At 34.9% G+C, this 15,791-nt stretch overlaps 2 protein-coding genes across 2 annotated transcripts in view; one reads left to right on the forward strand and one right to left on the reverse strand.

Annotated features, from left to right (window-relative positions):
- On the forward strand, positions 1-7,469 carry EIF2B2 (eukaryotic translation initiation factor 2B subunit beta). The gene is made up of 8 exons (XM_070940911.1): positions 1-202; positions 2,788-2,908; positions 3,349-3,497; positions 4,612-4,775; positions 5,092-5,187; positions 5,646-5,783; positions 6,447-6,513; positions 7,213-7,469. The coding sequence occupies exons 1-8, from the start codon at positions 37-39 to the stop codon at positions 7,368-7,370; spliced, it is 1,059 nt and encodes a 352-aa protein (XP_070797012.1). The 5' UTR covers positions 1-36; the 3' UTR covers positions 7,371-7,469.
- The window catches only part of MLH3 (mutL homolog 3), a 24,023-nt gene continuing 14,494 nt past the window's right edge, over positions 6,263-15,791 (reverse strand). Inside the window, exons 7-14 of the mRNA XM_070940897.1 lie at positions 15,530-15,601; positions 14,673-14,781; positions 14,046-14,205; positions 13,484-13,507; positions 12,457-12,535; positions 10,034-10,185; positions 8,323-8,439; positions 6,263-6,501 (exon numbers count right to left, since the gene is read on the reverse strand). Of these exons, the coding sequence (XP_070796998.1) occupies positions 8,329-8,439; positions 10,034-10,185; positions 12,457-12,535; positions 13,484-13,507; positions 14,046-14,205; positions 14,673-14,781; positions 15,530-15,601 (707 nt within the window). The 3' untranslated portion in view covers positions 6,263-6,501; positions 8,323-8,328. The remainder of the gene's footprint in view (positions 6,502-8,322; positions 8,440-10,033; positions 10,186-12,456; positions 12,536-13,483; positions 13,508-14,045; positions 14,206-14,672; positions 14,782-15,529; positions 15,602-15,791) is intronic.

Raw genomic sequence — 15,791 nt, forward strand, 5'->3', positions numbered from 1 at the left:
AGATCGTTACTGTTTTCAGCTTCCACCGCCGCCGCAATGTCGGTCCTGACCACCAAGAAGGAGTCCGAACTTTCCGGCCAGATCGAAGACTTCGTGATGCTTCTGAAAAGAGGCGGAAAGTTGCCGCGTTCAGGGGAGGTGGCCCGACGGACGGTGGGGCTGCTGCGGAAGATCGTGGCGAACGGGCGCTGGGACAATGCTGGTGAGGAAGCGGGGTAGGCACAGGCTTATTAGGTGCCTTCGCGGGCTGCTGGATCCAGCCTCTTTGCCTCAATCCGGCTTTACCCCTGCTCGGCATAAAACAGAAAGCACGGCTAATTACTTTCCAAGACAGGAAAAGTGAAAATGCTCCTTAAGTCAGTCAGTTTCTTTGATGCCCCTCTGGAATAGAATAGAATAGAATAGAATAGAATAGAATAGAATAGAATAGAATAGAATAGAATAGAATAGAATAGAATATTTTTTATTGGCCAAGTGTGATTGGAAAGACGAGGAATTTGTCTTGGTGCATATGCTCTCAGTGTACATAAAAGAAAAGATATGTTAATCAAGAGTCATAAGGTACAACACTTAATGATAGTCATAGGGTAGAAATAAGCAATCAGGAAACAATATCAATATAGGTTCCATCAGTGAAGCACTCTTATTGTTTAAGCCTACTGCACAGCATATAATTTTTCTTTCCACCTAGAATATCCAGTTGCGATGGAAGTCTGCCCTGTAGAAAGGCTAATTGTAACATTCCAGCGTTTTGTTTCTCCAGTTCTTGGATGACAAAATGTTATCTGTCAAAATATTCTCAGGTATTTGGAACTGGACCTCTGAAGATGGATGAGTTATTGGTGACTTCATTGGCATGGACACATCCGTTTCTAAAGAGTTTCAAACAATGTGCCAATAACATCTTTTTTGCAGAGAGGAGGATGGTCATCTTAAAGCTCACCCCAGGCATCTGATGTATCCCCATGTTTTCTTGAATGAGTTTGCAAAGTTTTCTTCCACCTTTATTTGAAGTATGGAAGAGATGATGTTCTTAACAATGGTTTATCAAATTAATCTAGTTACTTGGATATTACACACCGAACTTTAAACTAATATGGGCTGGGCTCGGTTAACTATAATGAGCTGGCTAATTTGTGTTTAAAGATATTATGTAAATATAGCACCCTCCATATCCTTTCCATTTTAGCTGAAGAGGAAAGTTAGAGAAAGATAACTGAAGCAATGGTAAAATCTTAAAACAAAGTATATTGAATTTAGTAGAATGCTATTATTTCCAGGCAGTGAAGATAGCAAAGGAAGCTTATTCTTTTACCATCGTAATGACTGCATAGAATAAATCAAAAATTTGTTTTAAAAATATTTTTAGCCTTTTGACATCCCCTACAGACACAACTGATCTCCATGAAGTTTCCAGGAGAGATTGTTCATTGTTGGGAACCATTAATGTTATCTAATGTTAAAAGAAAAAAAACTGATATGGAAGTTTGTCAAAGTGGAATAAAACTTACTGAGGAGCATCTTGTGATAGATCCTGCCAGGCAAGATGAAGAAGTTATTGATAAGCAATAAACTGATTTGGATATTAAAATTAAATTTAATCTGAAAGTAGTCTTGCTTTCATTTAAAGATAGCTTCATAGCATGGAATGTTCCTGAATTCTTTGCTGCCCAGTAGGAAGGACTTCATTGCTCATGATTACATTTCACACAGTTGATACAACTGGATATAGCAGCAATTATAAGCAGATTACTGTATGTAAAGTACTGCATGTAAAATACCACAGTACAAGCTCTAAATAGGGCTACTCTTGAAAAGAATATGGAATTTTTCAGTTACTACTGCATATTACCTGAATATTGACAGCCTTTCACTTGTCTCCTTGGCTCAATTCAAGATTAGGGCTGGTTATTTAACAAACTATTTGTTACATTGAATCAATAAAGATATTAATAATTATTAATTTCTGGTTATTAAAATCTGCAGGTGAAAGCTCTTTGAAAGATATGTTGCTTTTACTCATATACAAGTAATATTTTCAGTACAATGATTGTATTGACTCTTGTAGTTTGTAGAAAAGATGTTAAGACTGTCCAAAATAAAACTTTATAAAGTTTTATTTTGGTTTTTAGTTATTGTATTGTATTATAAATATTTTTTTAATATTGCTTGTGGTGATATTGTAACAGAAATACGATATGAAAGTTAATAGGTACAAAAGTTCAATCTTCCATTGCATTTAGTCACATTCTCATCCATCCATCCATCCATCCATCCATCATATCTATATAGCTGCCCATCTCACAAAAATGTGACTCTGGACAGTGCACAATAAAAGTTTTTAAAAAGTAATATGAAAGAAAAACAATTTTAAAAATATAGTTTTTAAAAAGGCAAGGAGAGAATGACAGTTATTAACAATAGTGGAGTCATCTCAAAACTCACCATTCCCTTGGGGCCCCCAAGCCTGATGAAAGGGGGACTTTCGAAAGTTTAACAGAGATGGAATCAGCCTGATATTTTATTGTGCCCCATAGTGTATAATCTTGACTTTAATTGGTTGATTAAAATTAGCAAGAATAGTGTCTGGTTTAAACAATCAAGTCATGGAAACTCTTATTTAGATAATTGCACACACGTAATGTCATGTACTACAAAAGTCCCAGGTTAAAGGTTAATGATAAAAGGTCCAGTTAACTGAGAAGATAGAGGAACAGAATGTAAATTAAGAAAGTAATTAAGGGAAGAAATAGATTGAACTGCAGATATATCTCCCTCTCATTTCAGGAGAGTTAATGAACTTGATTCGTAAGGAAGGTAAGAGAATGAGTGCAGCCCAACCATCTGAGACCACTGTAGGTAACATGGTGAGACGAGTGTTGAAGATAATTCGTGAAGAATACAGCAGGTAAGTTTGCTTTAGTTTGCAGTTATAGCAGTTTTCTTGCAGTTGCAGTTACAGCAGTTTTCATTCTTTTGGCATCCTCTGAGAAGATATTTTGTGTAACATTAATTTTGAAGAATCAAAATCAAATATCTCATTTGTGTTTCCTAATATTTTTAACTTTGATTGTACGAAGGAACCATCTACATTTCTTTATCGGAATACTTTTGCTATGTGTGTGCTTGTAAGCCAAATTACTTAAAAATCCACTACTTCCATATGGTTCTTACTGTATTAAAGCTGTTTTCTTAAGTCTATTTTGTTTGCTTGATATTCTCTTATCATTTAGTTTGAACAATGTTCCTTCCAGAGACATGACTTTTAAAGTTCTTAAATCTTTTGATGAGACCATGTTACAGGCTTTCACTACATTTTCTCATTTTGCCTGGATATTTGTTCCACAGGCTCCGAGGACGTAGTGAAGAGAGTGACCAGCAAGAATCTCTGCACAAACTTCTGACCTCAGGAGGTCTCAGTGAAGATTTCAAGATCTGCTATCAGCCACTAAGGGCCAATATTATTGATGCTATTAGAGAGCTGTTACTTGAACTCGGTAAGAGAAGATGATGGTAGAATAGAAGGAATTGGAAATTAGATAATTCCTGGTAAAATAAGATTTTTCAATTTACATCCTAAATTGCAGCATTAAGATGCCTTCCAATCAGCAGAAAGATCTCTTTCATTTAAATAGGAATGCTGTCGAAAGACTTCAGTGCTAGTTACATTTTAAACAATGCAGAGGCAGTCTGGCCTGATTTGTGAACTGGACAATGCTAAGAAATAATTGCATTGTATGGAACAACACTTACAGTAAATATTTTGCCTGTGTAATTTGAAGAAATTAAGCAGCTTGTATGTAATAACTTTTCCTCCAATTATAATTGCAAAGACAAATTAAGTTGTGGAATGTAATGTGTACTAATCTGTTAAAAATCAGCAGACTCACCTGATTTTAAATAAGATGTTGGCATAGTGTAAAACAAAATACCAGCATCAAAAATTTACATGATTTCCAAGAATGCTTATGAGTTCCAGATAGTCTTAAGAAATAAATTATGGAATTCTGGCCAGTTGGGAATTCTGGGAGTTGAAATTCATACAGTTTAAAGTTGCTGAGATTGAAAAGTACTGATATAGAGCAATCCAGAGGTAGGATGGGTGGGTATTAAGATGTGATGCATAGTTTGCATGTCACAATATCTTTTAGGATTGACCATGTTCAATCAAATGAGTTTTTAAAATGTACAACACACCCAACAATTATTCTTTTAAAAAGTCTACATCATAATCTCAAGATTCTCTTGTGTCCATCAGTGTCAAAAAATGATCTATTCCTATCTTATGCATTCTGTCAGCAAATATTTAGGTGGTCTTTTAAAAATGTCTTTGCAACATTCTACTTTAGGCTTTTCCAACCAATTCTTTATTACTATATTTCAGTTATTCATGACTACTGATTCTGTCAATTGAGAATTCTATGAAATGTAGACTTATCCGGATACTCTGTTAAGTAAATCTTTATAACCATGTCAGTTAAAATTAGTCAATTTAGAGATTTATATATGAGAAATTATGAGAAATGTTGAACGATGTCTTCCAGGCAAATTTCTGTCTCTTCTCTCTAGATTTCTTTGATGACTAGATGACTAGATTTCTTTTCCTTGTAGAGAGCACTACTGAAAATATTTCCACCCAGGCTTTGGAACACATCCACTCCAATGAGGTGATTATGACTATTGGTTATTCACGCACAGTGGAGGCTTTTCTGAAAGAGGCAGCACGTAAAAGGAAATTCCATGTCATTGTGGCTGAATGTGCACCCTTTTGCCAGGTAAGGGCTTGTTATGTGAACACTTCTTTGCACTAATTTGGTGTTGACGCTTAACATGGAACATCATTTTAAATAAAAATATACTATGATATATGTGTAGACTTCATGAAGCAGAAATGCACTGTTGCTTACCCAATTCAAAATTACCTAGCCAGATATCTCACTGCATTTTCTTTCTTCTGCTGAACTTATTTGAATTGTTTGTGTGGCCTAACTTGATAATATACATTCAAGAAGCTTCAAAATGCATAGCTCACAATGTTTACTTGTTGTATCTCTCCAAATATTAATCTTCCCACATCTTTTTTTCTTGCAGGGCCATGAAATGGCTGTCAGTTTGTCTAAAGAGAATATAGAAACCACGGTCATGAGTGATGCAGCCATCTTTGCTGTTATGTCTCGAGTCAACAAGGTGGGCTTCTTGGATTTGTCTCTTCAGAGTTGACATGTTTTCTTTTTACTGGCAGAACACCAAATCATAGATTTTCATAGAGGAAAAACAAAAACCACATATGTATATCTTGCATTGTTGTATTGTTATTGGTGATACAGTATCATTCCAATTGTATCTTTACCCAGATTTCTTTTTACAGGTGGACTTCAACTTTTGACCAGTTGCTTAGCAACCATTCAAATTTCGATGGCCACACATACATACCCCATGCTCACGTGATTGCATTTTGGGCTCTTGATAACCGACTCACATTTATGACTGCAGCATCCCGCAGTCATATGACCACAATTTACCATGTTTTTTTCTGGCAACCAACATTTAAATTATGATGTAGAAAGAAAATATTTATTAATGTTGTAGATCAATTTTTATTTTGTTATGACAAGCAATTTTCATTGTCCACTTGTATTTTGCAGGTTATCATCGGAACAAAAACCATTTTGGCCAATGGCGCATTAATAGCCGTCAGTGGAACTCATACTCTGGCCCTAGCAGCCAAACACCATTCTACTCCTCTCATTGTCTGTGCACCCATGTTCAAACTCACACCACAGGCAAGTGCAGTGATTTTTGAACTGTATCTTTGTTTGAGAGAAATACAAAAGTGCTACTGTGGCAATATAAAGATAAATAAGACTGCACTGGAAAAATGGAATCCAGCTAGCGGTCTGCAAGCAAGCAGTGTACCTTTCAGAGAAGAATCTGCGTACCTTTGTCAGTGAAACAGTGAGCCCTGTGATGCATTTTTCTAACAAAATTTATGGCACACAGCAGGGATTCTCAGATAGTGGTTGTAATCTCCCCATCCTCACAAGTTGCTAGCAACTTACAAGGTCCACTGCTACTTTAAAAGGCTGATCAGTTCTGTGGAGGCAAAGTAGGAATGCTTTCAAAACTTTCTTCAGGTTCAACTGTGCCAAACTGACAAGAGTGCTTGTTCAGTTAAAGTGAGGAACAAAACCCTGGGTGAGTTCTGAGAAATGGCTAAATCTTTGGATCTAACCCTCTATCAAAAACTGGGCAATCAAACAGGTTTTTGAATTCAATTATTTTATTAGTTTTATTTACAGTAGGATTATAGGGAATTATTTCTCATTTCACGGGATTGTGGTGTAATGAAGTTTGAGGTCCTCTAACGTATGTTACTGAGCAGGGGAATATTGAGTTGTTGAGATTATGTCTAATCCTTCTCTATCTCTTGCTCTTCTCACTTTCAGTTTCTTAATGAAGAGGATTCATTCCACAAGTTTGTCTCTCCACAGGAAGTACTGCCTTTTACAGAAGGTAAAAACATTTGTTAATTGAGAGCTATGGAGAAATGAGTTAATTTTATCACTTAAGAGTCCTGTTCAATTTTTCCAAGTGTGATCTTCAGCATGTGCAAAATTAGTCAGCTTCAAGCTGGAGGCACTTGCTTACAACCTGGACTTTTGAATGATTAATTTAGATACGTAGCATCCAACCTTTTCTAATGGGAATTCTCATCATGGAACCACTCTGGCAGCTGGGCTATTGTACTACATGAACAAAGTAGCTAGGTGGAACCACCAGTGACCATGTTTTCATTGGTGTTTAAGCTCCAATACTTGTTGTTTCTTGCTGTAAATCAGTGGGTGGGAAAATACCTATGCTAATCCGAAGGGCTGGTAGACATTTCACCTAATCCCAGAGCCTCAAGGGGAAATAGAAGTTTTAGATCAGCAGTCTCCCCTCCTCATAGCAATGCCTTGTTTTAAGGCAGAATACCAGCACACATAGATTTATGCATGTAACTAAGTTCTCAGCTGAATGCATTTACATTGAAGTAGGTCTTTAATGAGTCATAACTACTTTTCAATGGTTTCAATGGACCTAAGTGCAAATAATTTATTCTAAATAATATGAAACTAAATTGCTTTTTGCAGTAGACATATCTGCTGGTCACCCCGTCTCTCTCTTTGTGTTACTGGTCATTTTTCAATCGTGTAAATCTTTTTCTTTCAGGAGAGATTCTATCAAAGGTCAATGTTTACTGTCCAGTTTTTGACTACGTTCCTCCAGAACTTATTACACTCTTCATCTCAAACATTGGAGGCAACGCTCCTTCTTATATCTATCGTCTTATGAGCGAACTTTATCATCCAGATGATCGTGAACTTTGAAACTTTGCACTATGGGCTTAATTTATTCCAGAATAAATGGGTGATATAACAAATACCAATATTTTCATTGGGAAAATAAATAAACTACAAAAAATGAAAGTGCTATCTTCAAAAGTATTTTTTTAGCTGTGCTTTTTCTGTTGGGATGAGACCTCTAGGTATGTTTCAACAGCTTTATTAGTAATATCCCACAAAATTCTGAAGTCTTCATATGCCGGTGCCATACTAATTCAGGAATAGCCAACTTAATGTCCTCCAGGTACTTTGGATTTCAGTTCCCATAAACCTCTGCCTTTATGGTCAGTGATAAAGAATTGTGAGAACTGTACTCTAAAACATTTGACTATCAGAATTGCTTATTTTTGATCTCATGAAAGAAGGCATTGCTCTTAAATTGTTGAGAAATATTTTCTATAATACATAGAAAAAGCTTCAAAAAGAAGATAGAATAGAAAACTGACTAAATATAAAATGGAAATTACATTGCTTTTTAACCTGTTCTCACTTTGCTTTCATCTAAAGGTGATACATACTTTAAGAAAGTTAAAGTAATCTATGCTCCATGTTAGCAATAGCAAAAAGATGGAAGACTGTTTTTAAATAGCAATTCATTAAAAAGTACAACCTGCACTAGAAATCAGGTTTAAATTTAGCTCCCATTATGAATTGATATAAAACACCAGAATTATTGTTTAAATCAGAGTTTTGCAAATATGTGAAACTACTTTGGTAAAAAGAGGCAAGGGTTCATTTAAAAAAATGCTTTTTTTTTCCAAATTAAAAAAAAAACAATTCCAGTGCACATGAAATTACTCCATGTTCCCTAAGGGAACAAAATCTTTGATTCTGACTCCCATATAGATGCTCCAAACATTAGACTCCTTTCGAAATACTTTTCCTCTTCCATAATACCAGGGAATTCATAGTACAAAAACAAGTGTTTAGATAGCACCTGTATTCATACTGGTAGAACTGTTGAGGCTTCAACTTCCACAGTAGATTCTTTTTCTTTCCCAAAGAGCTTCCAGGCTTTAACCATTTTTCTTAATTTGGCCAGATTAGGTTTCGGCTGTAGGGAAAAAAATGCCAATGGCTCATTGACAATAATTAAGACAATAACCCAGACAATCCTCTATTACTAATTGGCATTCGGATTAACAAATTTTCAAATTTGTTACATACTATTTGGCATGCAATACAGCAGGGATCAAAAACTTGCAGGCTGTGTATGCCCTTCCTAAGCCTTTCCGTGATTTCTCCAGAATTTACTCTTAAATTCCTGTCTAGTCTGCAGGGTCCATAATGCAGTATGCTGCTGAATTTTGATGGTAAACAACTGTGCAGTTTGAGAAACTATAAGTGTGTAAAGAAATCCTCCCCCCAAAAAATTAATTAATTCCCCTAACCTAAAAAAGTATTCTTTGAAAATTTTGCCCTTTAACAATACAGCTATTCCTGTTCTGTAGCAATAACTGCTGAGCAGACAGAGATAGAAATAGAGATACCCAATTTAGATTATTTTAAAATGAGTGTTCCGCTGTTGATGATAGTAGTTAATGGTTATAATGGTACCAATATTGATAGATTATGTGCCATCAAGTCTGTGCTGCCTCCTAATAATTCTATGACTATCTGACTGTAACCTGATCCTTCAGGTCTTCCAATGGCCACTATAACTAAGACTATCCATCTGGATGTTGGTTATCCTGTTTTCTTCCACCTTTCTTTATATTAGAGACTTTTCTAGAGAATTAGGACTTCATATAACATCTTTGAAGCAGACTAATTTGAGCCTGGTCATTTGTGCCTCAAGTGAGAACTCTAGCTTCATTTGTTCAGTGATGCATGTGGTTGTTTTCTTCGCTGTCCACAGAATTCCCAGGGGTTTCTTCAATACCAAAAGCATCAATGGTCTTTCTATCCTGCCTTTTCAAAATCCAACTTTTGCTTCTAAAAGAAGTTACACAGAATGCCATTATTTGCATTATTCTGGTCTTTGTAGATGTAGACCATCCCAGCATCTGAATAACTTTTCCAAGGACTTCATTGCTACACTACTAAATGCTAGTCTGCGGCATATTTTTTGGCTGCTGTTCTTTTATAGTTGATCATAAAATGCAAAAGCTCTCTTCAACATCTTCACTGTCAATTCTAAGTTATTGTACCTAATTTGGTCTTCTTTATATATAATTTTAGTCCCATTTTTCACTGTGTTTCATTATTATTATTATTATTATTATTATTATTATTATTATTATTATTATTATTATTATTATTATTATTATTATTATTTTACTAGAGCCTGGAGATCTTACATAGTTTCAACTGTCAGAGTAGGGTCATCAGCATAGTGCAGGTTACTTATGTTTTTTCCCTCCAATTTTAATAACATATTCTTGGTATTTGGGCAATATCATATTTTGACATTCTTTCAGTTCTTTCAGATTAAAAGAATAGGACAAAATTCTTCAGCTGATGTTAAATATCTTAGAACATTCAACTGCAACAAGGGATTTTATTCCTTTACTAATTTAAACAATATATCGAGGCACCCATCTCACAGCTATGATTCTATTTTACCAACGCCCGTAGTAAATGACACTGACACACAGGTAACAGAGTAACAGTCAACACAATGTGCATCTTATGTGCTCTGTACCTACCTGACTTTCCTGCTGCAAATGATCCACATCTGCCAGAGGCAACATGGAAGGTCTCCCGTGAGCACATTGGAAAGGCAGTTGACAACATGACAAAGAAGCCATAAGATGGCAACTTTCATCAAAAGTCAAGCTGTCGTTGAATTTAATAGCACCTGAAAAGAAAGAAGAGTAGGAGAGTTTTGTGGTAAAATATTTAGTTCCTCTTTTTCTTTAGTTTCTTTATTTTCCAAAACAATTTTATTTCCAAAAAAAAGTATGAACAATGGTTGCAGCATCCCAGTGTCATGTAATTGCCATTTGTTATAATTACAGGGGGCTTCTGACAAGCAAAGTCAATGGGGGAAGCCTGATTTTCTTAATGACTCTCTGTCACTTAAAGATTCTGGCAAAAAAAGTTGTAAAATCAGGCATGATTTACTGCTTAGTGATGGACATTCCAATTCTAATTATGGTTATAAATTGAGGACTACCTGTAAGGGGGGGGAGGGAGCGGGTTGTAGATAATAAAGGAAAATGATACTTACAATATGGATTTCAGATTGTTAATGATGAATTATAGGGCCAGATACATTTGGAATTTTAACTTTGATTTAATTAAAATGAACTTTCTCATAGAAAATAGTTTTGTTTTGGGATTTTATGATAACGGCTCTTGAAGGCTGGACATTAGAGACAAATAAAGGATAAAGAAAAGAATGGAGCAGAATTCTATAACAAAAGCTATTGAATATTTTTTGCTAATATTTTTGAGCACATAGACAAACTTCTTGATAAAATGAACAGATGTTGTAATGAAGCTTTAACTGATAATTCTGAAATTATTTTGAAGAGATATTTGTGATAAGCAGTGAAATGGAGAAAGATATGGACACATAGTGCATACTGATGATTTATTCCCCAAGGAACTGTACAATTATTATACCAGGAAATGGATTTGGTTAATTTTTTACTAGATATATATATAAAATAATTTTTTAAGGTCTAGAAAGATTTCACTGAGAGGGACAAATGAAAGGTTAAGTATTGAAAGACTTGTGACTACAAAAACAGATGAACAAAAAACTAGTTCTGGGTCTCTTTCTGAGAGGGTTAAAAAGTGAGATCTTAAAAATTCAGGGAAGATTTATAAAGTTGGTTTACTCTATATGGCTAAAAGAGGAAAATAGTTTTAAAGATGGCTTATTCTAAAGGGCTACAAGGAGAAAATAATTATATCTGGTTTCCCTTACATGACTTTTTCTGGCAAGGAATGACTGACATAGTTTGTATTTGCTTTTATTTATTTCATTTATAATTTTAAATTATTTGAAAAAACACTACATTGCAAAAAGAAATAAAAGGTTAAAAACCCCAGATATTGCATGTGCAAATGCAACTGCTAAGTCCTTAACTAATCTGGAACACAGCCACTGGGAAATTAAGATACCTATGTAGCCTGCTAAAGCTATAACATATACTCTTGGGCTGGCCTAGGTTTCCTCCCATACTGGGGACAGCCGTTTGATCCAATGGATCTCTCTCTGAACCTTTCGTTGTATTGATGCTCACCCCACAAGCTGCCCATCGTCTTTTGTTTGGTTCTTTTGGAAATTAGAAGTTTCCGATGGCAAAAAGATCTTTATGATTAGCAAAGTGGGACAAGGAAGAAAATTATGTTGGACTCATCTCTGAAATTTCAGATAGCCTCAGATTACAAATTGGAATAATCCATTGGGACCAGCGTGCAGAGCTTCCTTTCCCTGCAAGAATCCCTCCATGAAGAATGAGCTACAATGTCTTTCACTTGCTAGATGATCAAATCCCAATTCAAATCATCAGGGATCTCCTCAGGGGCACTTGGGGGTAGCTGAAAACCAAATGATGACTTGGGCAATGATACCCTGCTGAGTCCTGGGTGGGAATCAGAGAAAGTCCCAAGTGCAGGTGATACAGGTAGTTAACAGCTGATTCTGTTTGCCTTCTGATTCAGAATTACTAAGAAAATCGACATACAATCTAAAGCATAGCCAATGTGTAAATTATGTCCCAAATTCTTCAGCAAGACAAATAATGGATCCCTGCTGTTCTCTTTTACTGCTGACTTTTCAGTGATAGTTGATAGTTCAGTGATAATTGAGCACAGCAACCGGATCATGACTCGATGCGGACAAGACTGACCTTTTGCCCCCCAATCCCTCCCTTTCCGATCCCCAAATCTCTGCTTCTCATTGGCTATCTTCCAAGTCATTCTCCAGCCTTCTTGTCTCGTCATTTCCCAGGAATGTCTCCCCTCCTCATTTCCACGACAACCCGACTTCAAAGGGATTTAGCAGGCAAAAGTTCAGAGCTTATCTCTCTCCTCTGCTCTCTATGCCAGCGTTGAGGCGCTGACATCTAGCATATTTGCTTCAGAACAAAAAGGCATGAAACAATATTTTCCTTACCATGGCAGGCCTGGGAAGCTAGCACTTTCAGAATGGTTAATGGTAATGTCCCTTGTGCCCCACCAGTTGTCTGTAGTAACTGAAAATAAGAGTATATTGGCTGATTTTCTACAAATGTTGAATGAAGAATGAAAAGTACTAGTAGTTAGACATAACGAGACGTACAAATTACAACCTGTAGTCTTTGAAAACCTTAGCTATAGTGCCAGAGCTCCTCCAAAAGCTGCTGCTCAATTTTATTTTTTTCATATGATAGAAGAAGAAAATATTAAATATATGGGAAGTATTTAATTAAACTGCACTTAATTGTATTTAATTTGAGCTTAATAACATATATAATTTTAATATACCTAAATTAAATTTATGGAGTTTGCCCTAGATTTATCAACTTATTTCTAGCATGCTATTCAGAAACCCTTGAGATAAAAAAGGTTGCACATGTGTATTAAAGTCACTGATCTGGAGTCACGTTTGAACACCAGGAAACAGGTGAATTTGATACAATTTTGTATTCCTATTGCTGATTTTGCGATTGTTTTCTCCTATAATTGTTGACATTATAAAATGAAAATTAACTTGCACAACTTGCACTGATTCACTGATGACTTTTTTTAGTGAGGATATATATAAATATAAGTCCATTTCCGAATCCTTACAACAAAATAATAATCCATGTGGACCATGTTATGGTTTTTCAAGTCACTCATAAAAATTCCCTTTGATGGCAAATAAAGATGGATTCCATAGTTAAATAATTTTATTAAACTATTCTGGAAAATTTTTGCTCTTTGGATTTGCTCTTTTAAAATTAGATTATATTTTTTAATATTAAGCAACATAATGAAGTTCTTCTCTGCCTATTTTGGCTACTGATGAAAACAGGAACCTACCAAAACTGTAAATTGTATAGATAGAAAATCAAACATAGTACATCTTCTCATTTTAATTTTAATTTTAATTAGTAAAACATTTTCATTTCATAGCATTCTTCAAAATATATACATATATTATCTTCAAAAGACCATACCTCAATTTGTTCTTGAATGAGCTCCTGAAAAAATAAACAAAATATGTCAGAATTCAGTTTCTGTTTTATGTTCAAAGAAATGTTATCATCTAAAAAAAGATTATCAAATAATAATAACAGAAGTATTAGAATATAATGATATATACTTTAAAATTTTTAAAGATACAAGTTCTCAGTAATTTTTTTGTAAAGCCACTATTATCAGAAACTGAGCATATTCTTTTTCCAAAGCAAGCACAGTACAGTAATTGTTTGCCAATATACACATAAACCCAACTGGAGGAAAAAATAGATCATAGCTCGCTTCTTTATTAAACAAGCTACAATTAGTACCAACTCAGAAGTAGCAGGTTTATTAACAATGAAGATTTCAAACAATTATGGAAAGCGTGAGTTTTCTCACTCTACGTTATCTTACATTTTCAGGTTTTTATCCAGACTTCTGGCATAAAAGTAAAAAAACAACTGGAAGCTGTAATTTTTTATGTAATAGAAATTCCAAACTTTGTGCTGAACAGTGAATTAGGGCAACCATCATTTAATACCTGCATGCATATCTCACCTGCACAATTCCCTTAGTCACGGTATGCCTTCCACGGCGCAATTCATTAGCCTCTCTCTCCACAAAACACAGTGGCACTTTCCCAACAAGAATCCGAGAGAGATTGTTTTTGGGAAACAGCAATTCAAGGCCTAAGTTCTCCAGACTTTTATGACAGCACCTGCAAAGTTAAACAAAAATTCTAAAGTGCAGCCTCAGATACTTTAGTTCTTTTCCAGTGTTGAAACTCCTGAACTACATATTATGTCAAATTTTCAAATAGATGTGACAATTAATAAAGAACAATCACTTCTTGAGTCAATGTTGGTGGAGAATCTATTACAGACCGTTTACTCATTGATCATGCAATAAAATTATGTTCTTTATTTTATAGGATCTTATCCAATTCAGATTATTTTTAATTCAATTGAGAAGAATAAGTATTAATATGTTTTATGTGTTGTATTTATATGTTTTATTTTATGGCTGTTCACCGCCCTGAGTCCTTCGGGAGTAGGGCGGTATACAAATTTAATAAAATGAAAATGAAAAATGAAAATATAACAATTTAAAAGTCTAATCTGAAAGCACCCTTATTTTTTTGAAAGAACGGTCAATATGTTGGATGCTCTGAGTAGTAGTACCAACCATAAGAGTCTTCTCTGATCCTCTGTTACGTCAATCTCCAATGGGGGACTCAAAGTGGAAGACAATAATTTCTTCTTGCCCAGTGCTTCATGTTGCTTGTCATAGGAATCTAATAATAGAGCAACAAACAGAGCATCATTGTTCATGATGTTTTGAAGACAGTATATATTCACTAAGAAACTAATATTATTCTACCCACCGATGGGCAACCTATACTACAGTATTAAAGAAGAAATATTATTTATCCTTGGCAGCAGTCTTGTTAATGTTATATTGTAACTGCCAATATTAACCAAGGCCATCCTGAGAGACATCAATTATTATAACACTTTTATCAACAAATTATCATCCCTGAAATAATAGAGCAAACTATCATAACTATAAATGACTCCATTTAAACCGTATAATAAACACTCCTTACATCCCAGAGAGTTTTTCACATTCTTGTCCAATTATTGCTGCCAGGCCAGAGCCAGCAAGTTTTCTCTTGGACTCTTCACTTTAAGAAATTCATAGCTGTTGTTGATCTGGAGATCAATGAACTATTCTAAATTACAAGAATTGCTGTTATCTTTCATAACTGACCAGATTCTTGTAAAGCTCAAGAATGTCATTCTCCATGATAGACAAAATGGAAAGTATTCATATTCTACTCAAACATTTACAGAACCTCCAATAAAATCCATATAGGAATTCCTAATCATCAATGATCATCAATTCCTAATCATCAATAATCATCAATATACATTCATTCTTAATTATTAATATATATTTGTATTTCAATAAATTTGATTTTTCAGCTTCCAGCTTATTTTATCAGCTGTAAAAGTATTTTCTTTGACCATCTGAAACTATACCTGCGATAAGTTGCTCAAGACGGACACGCTCATGGGCTGCATGCTGATCCACAAGTACAAGAAGATTTCCATCTAGAGCCATAAAAACAGTGTCTTCATCATCTTAACACATAACACCAGTTCTAATTTTAACCTCACTTTATCCTCAGCTTGTGAGGTAGGTTAGAATGTAGGGCAACAATTTGTTCAAGCTTATATGAGAAGCTTTTCACACAAATAAAAATTTGAATTAGAAATCTTTCAATTTAGCTTCTTTCTTCCC

Source organism: Pituophis catenifer, unplaced genomic scaffold (genome assembly GCF_029215685.1).
Source record: "Pituophis catenifer annectens isolate HBS135680 unplaced genomic scaffold, rPitCat1.0.hap2 SCAF_1, whole genome shotgun sequence".
Lineage (NCBI taxonomy): Eukaryota > Metazoa > Chordata > Lepidosauria > Squamata > Colubridae > Pituophis > Pituophis catenifer.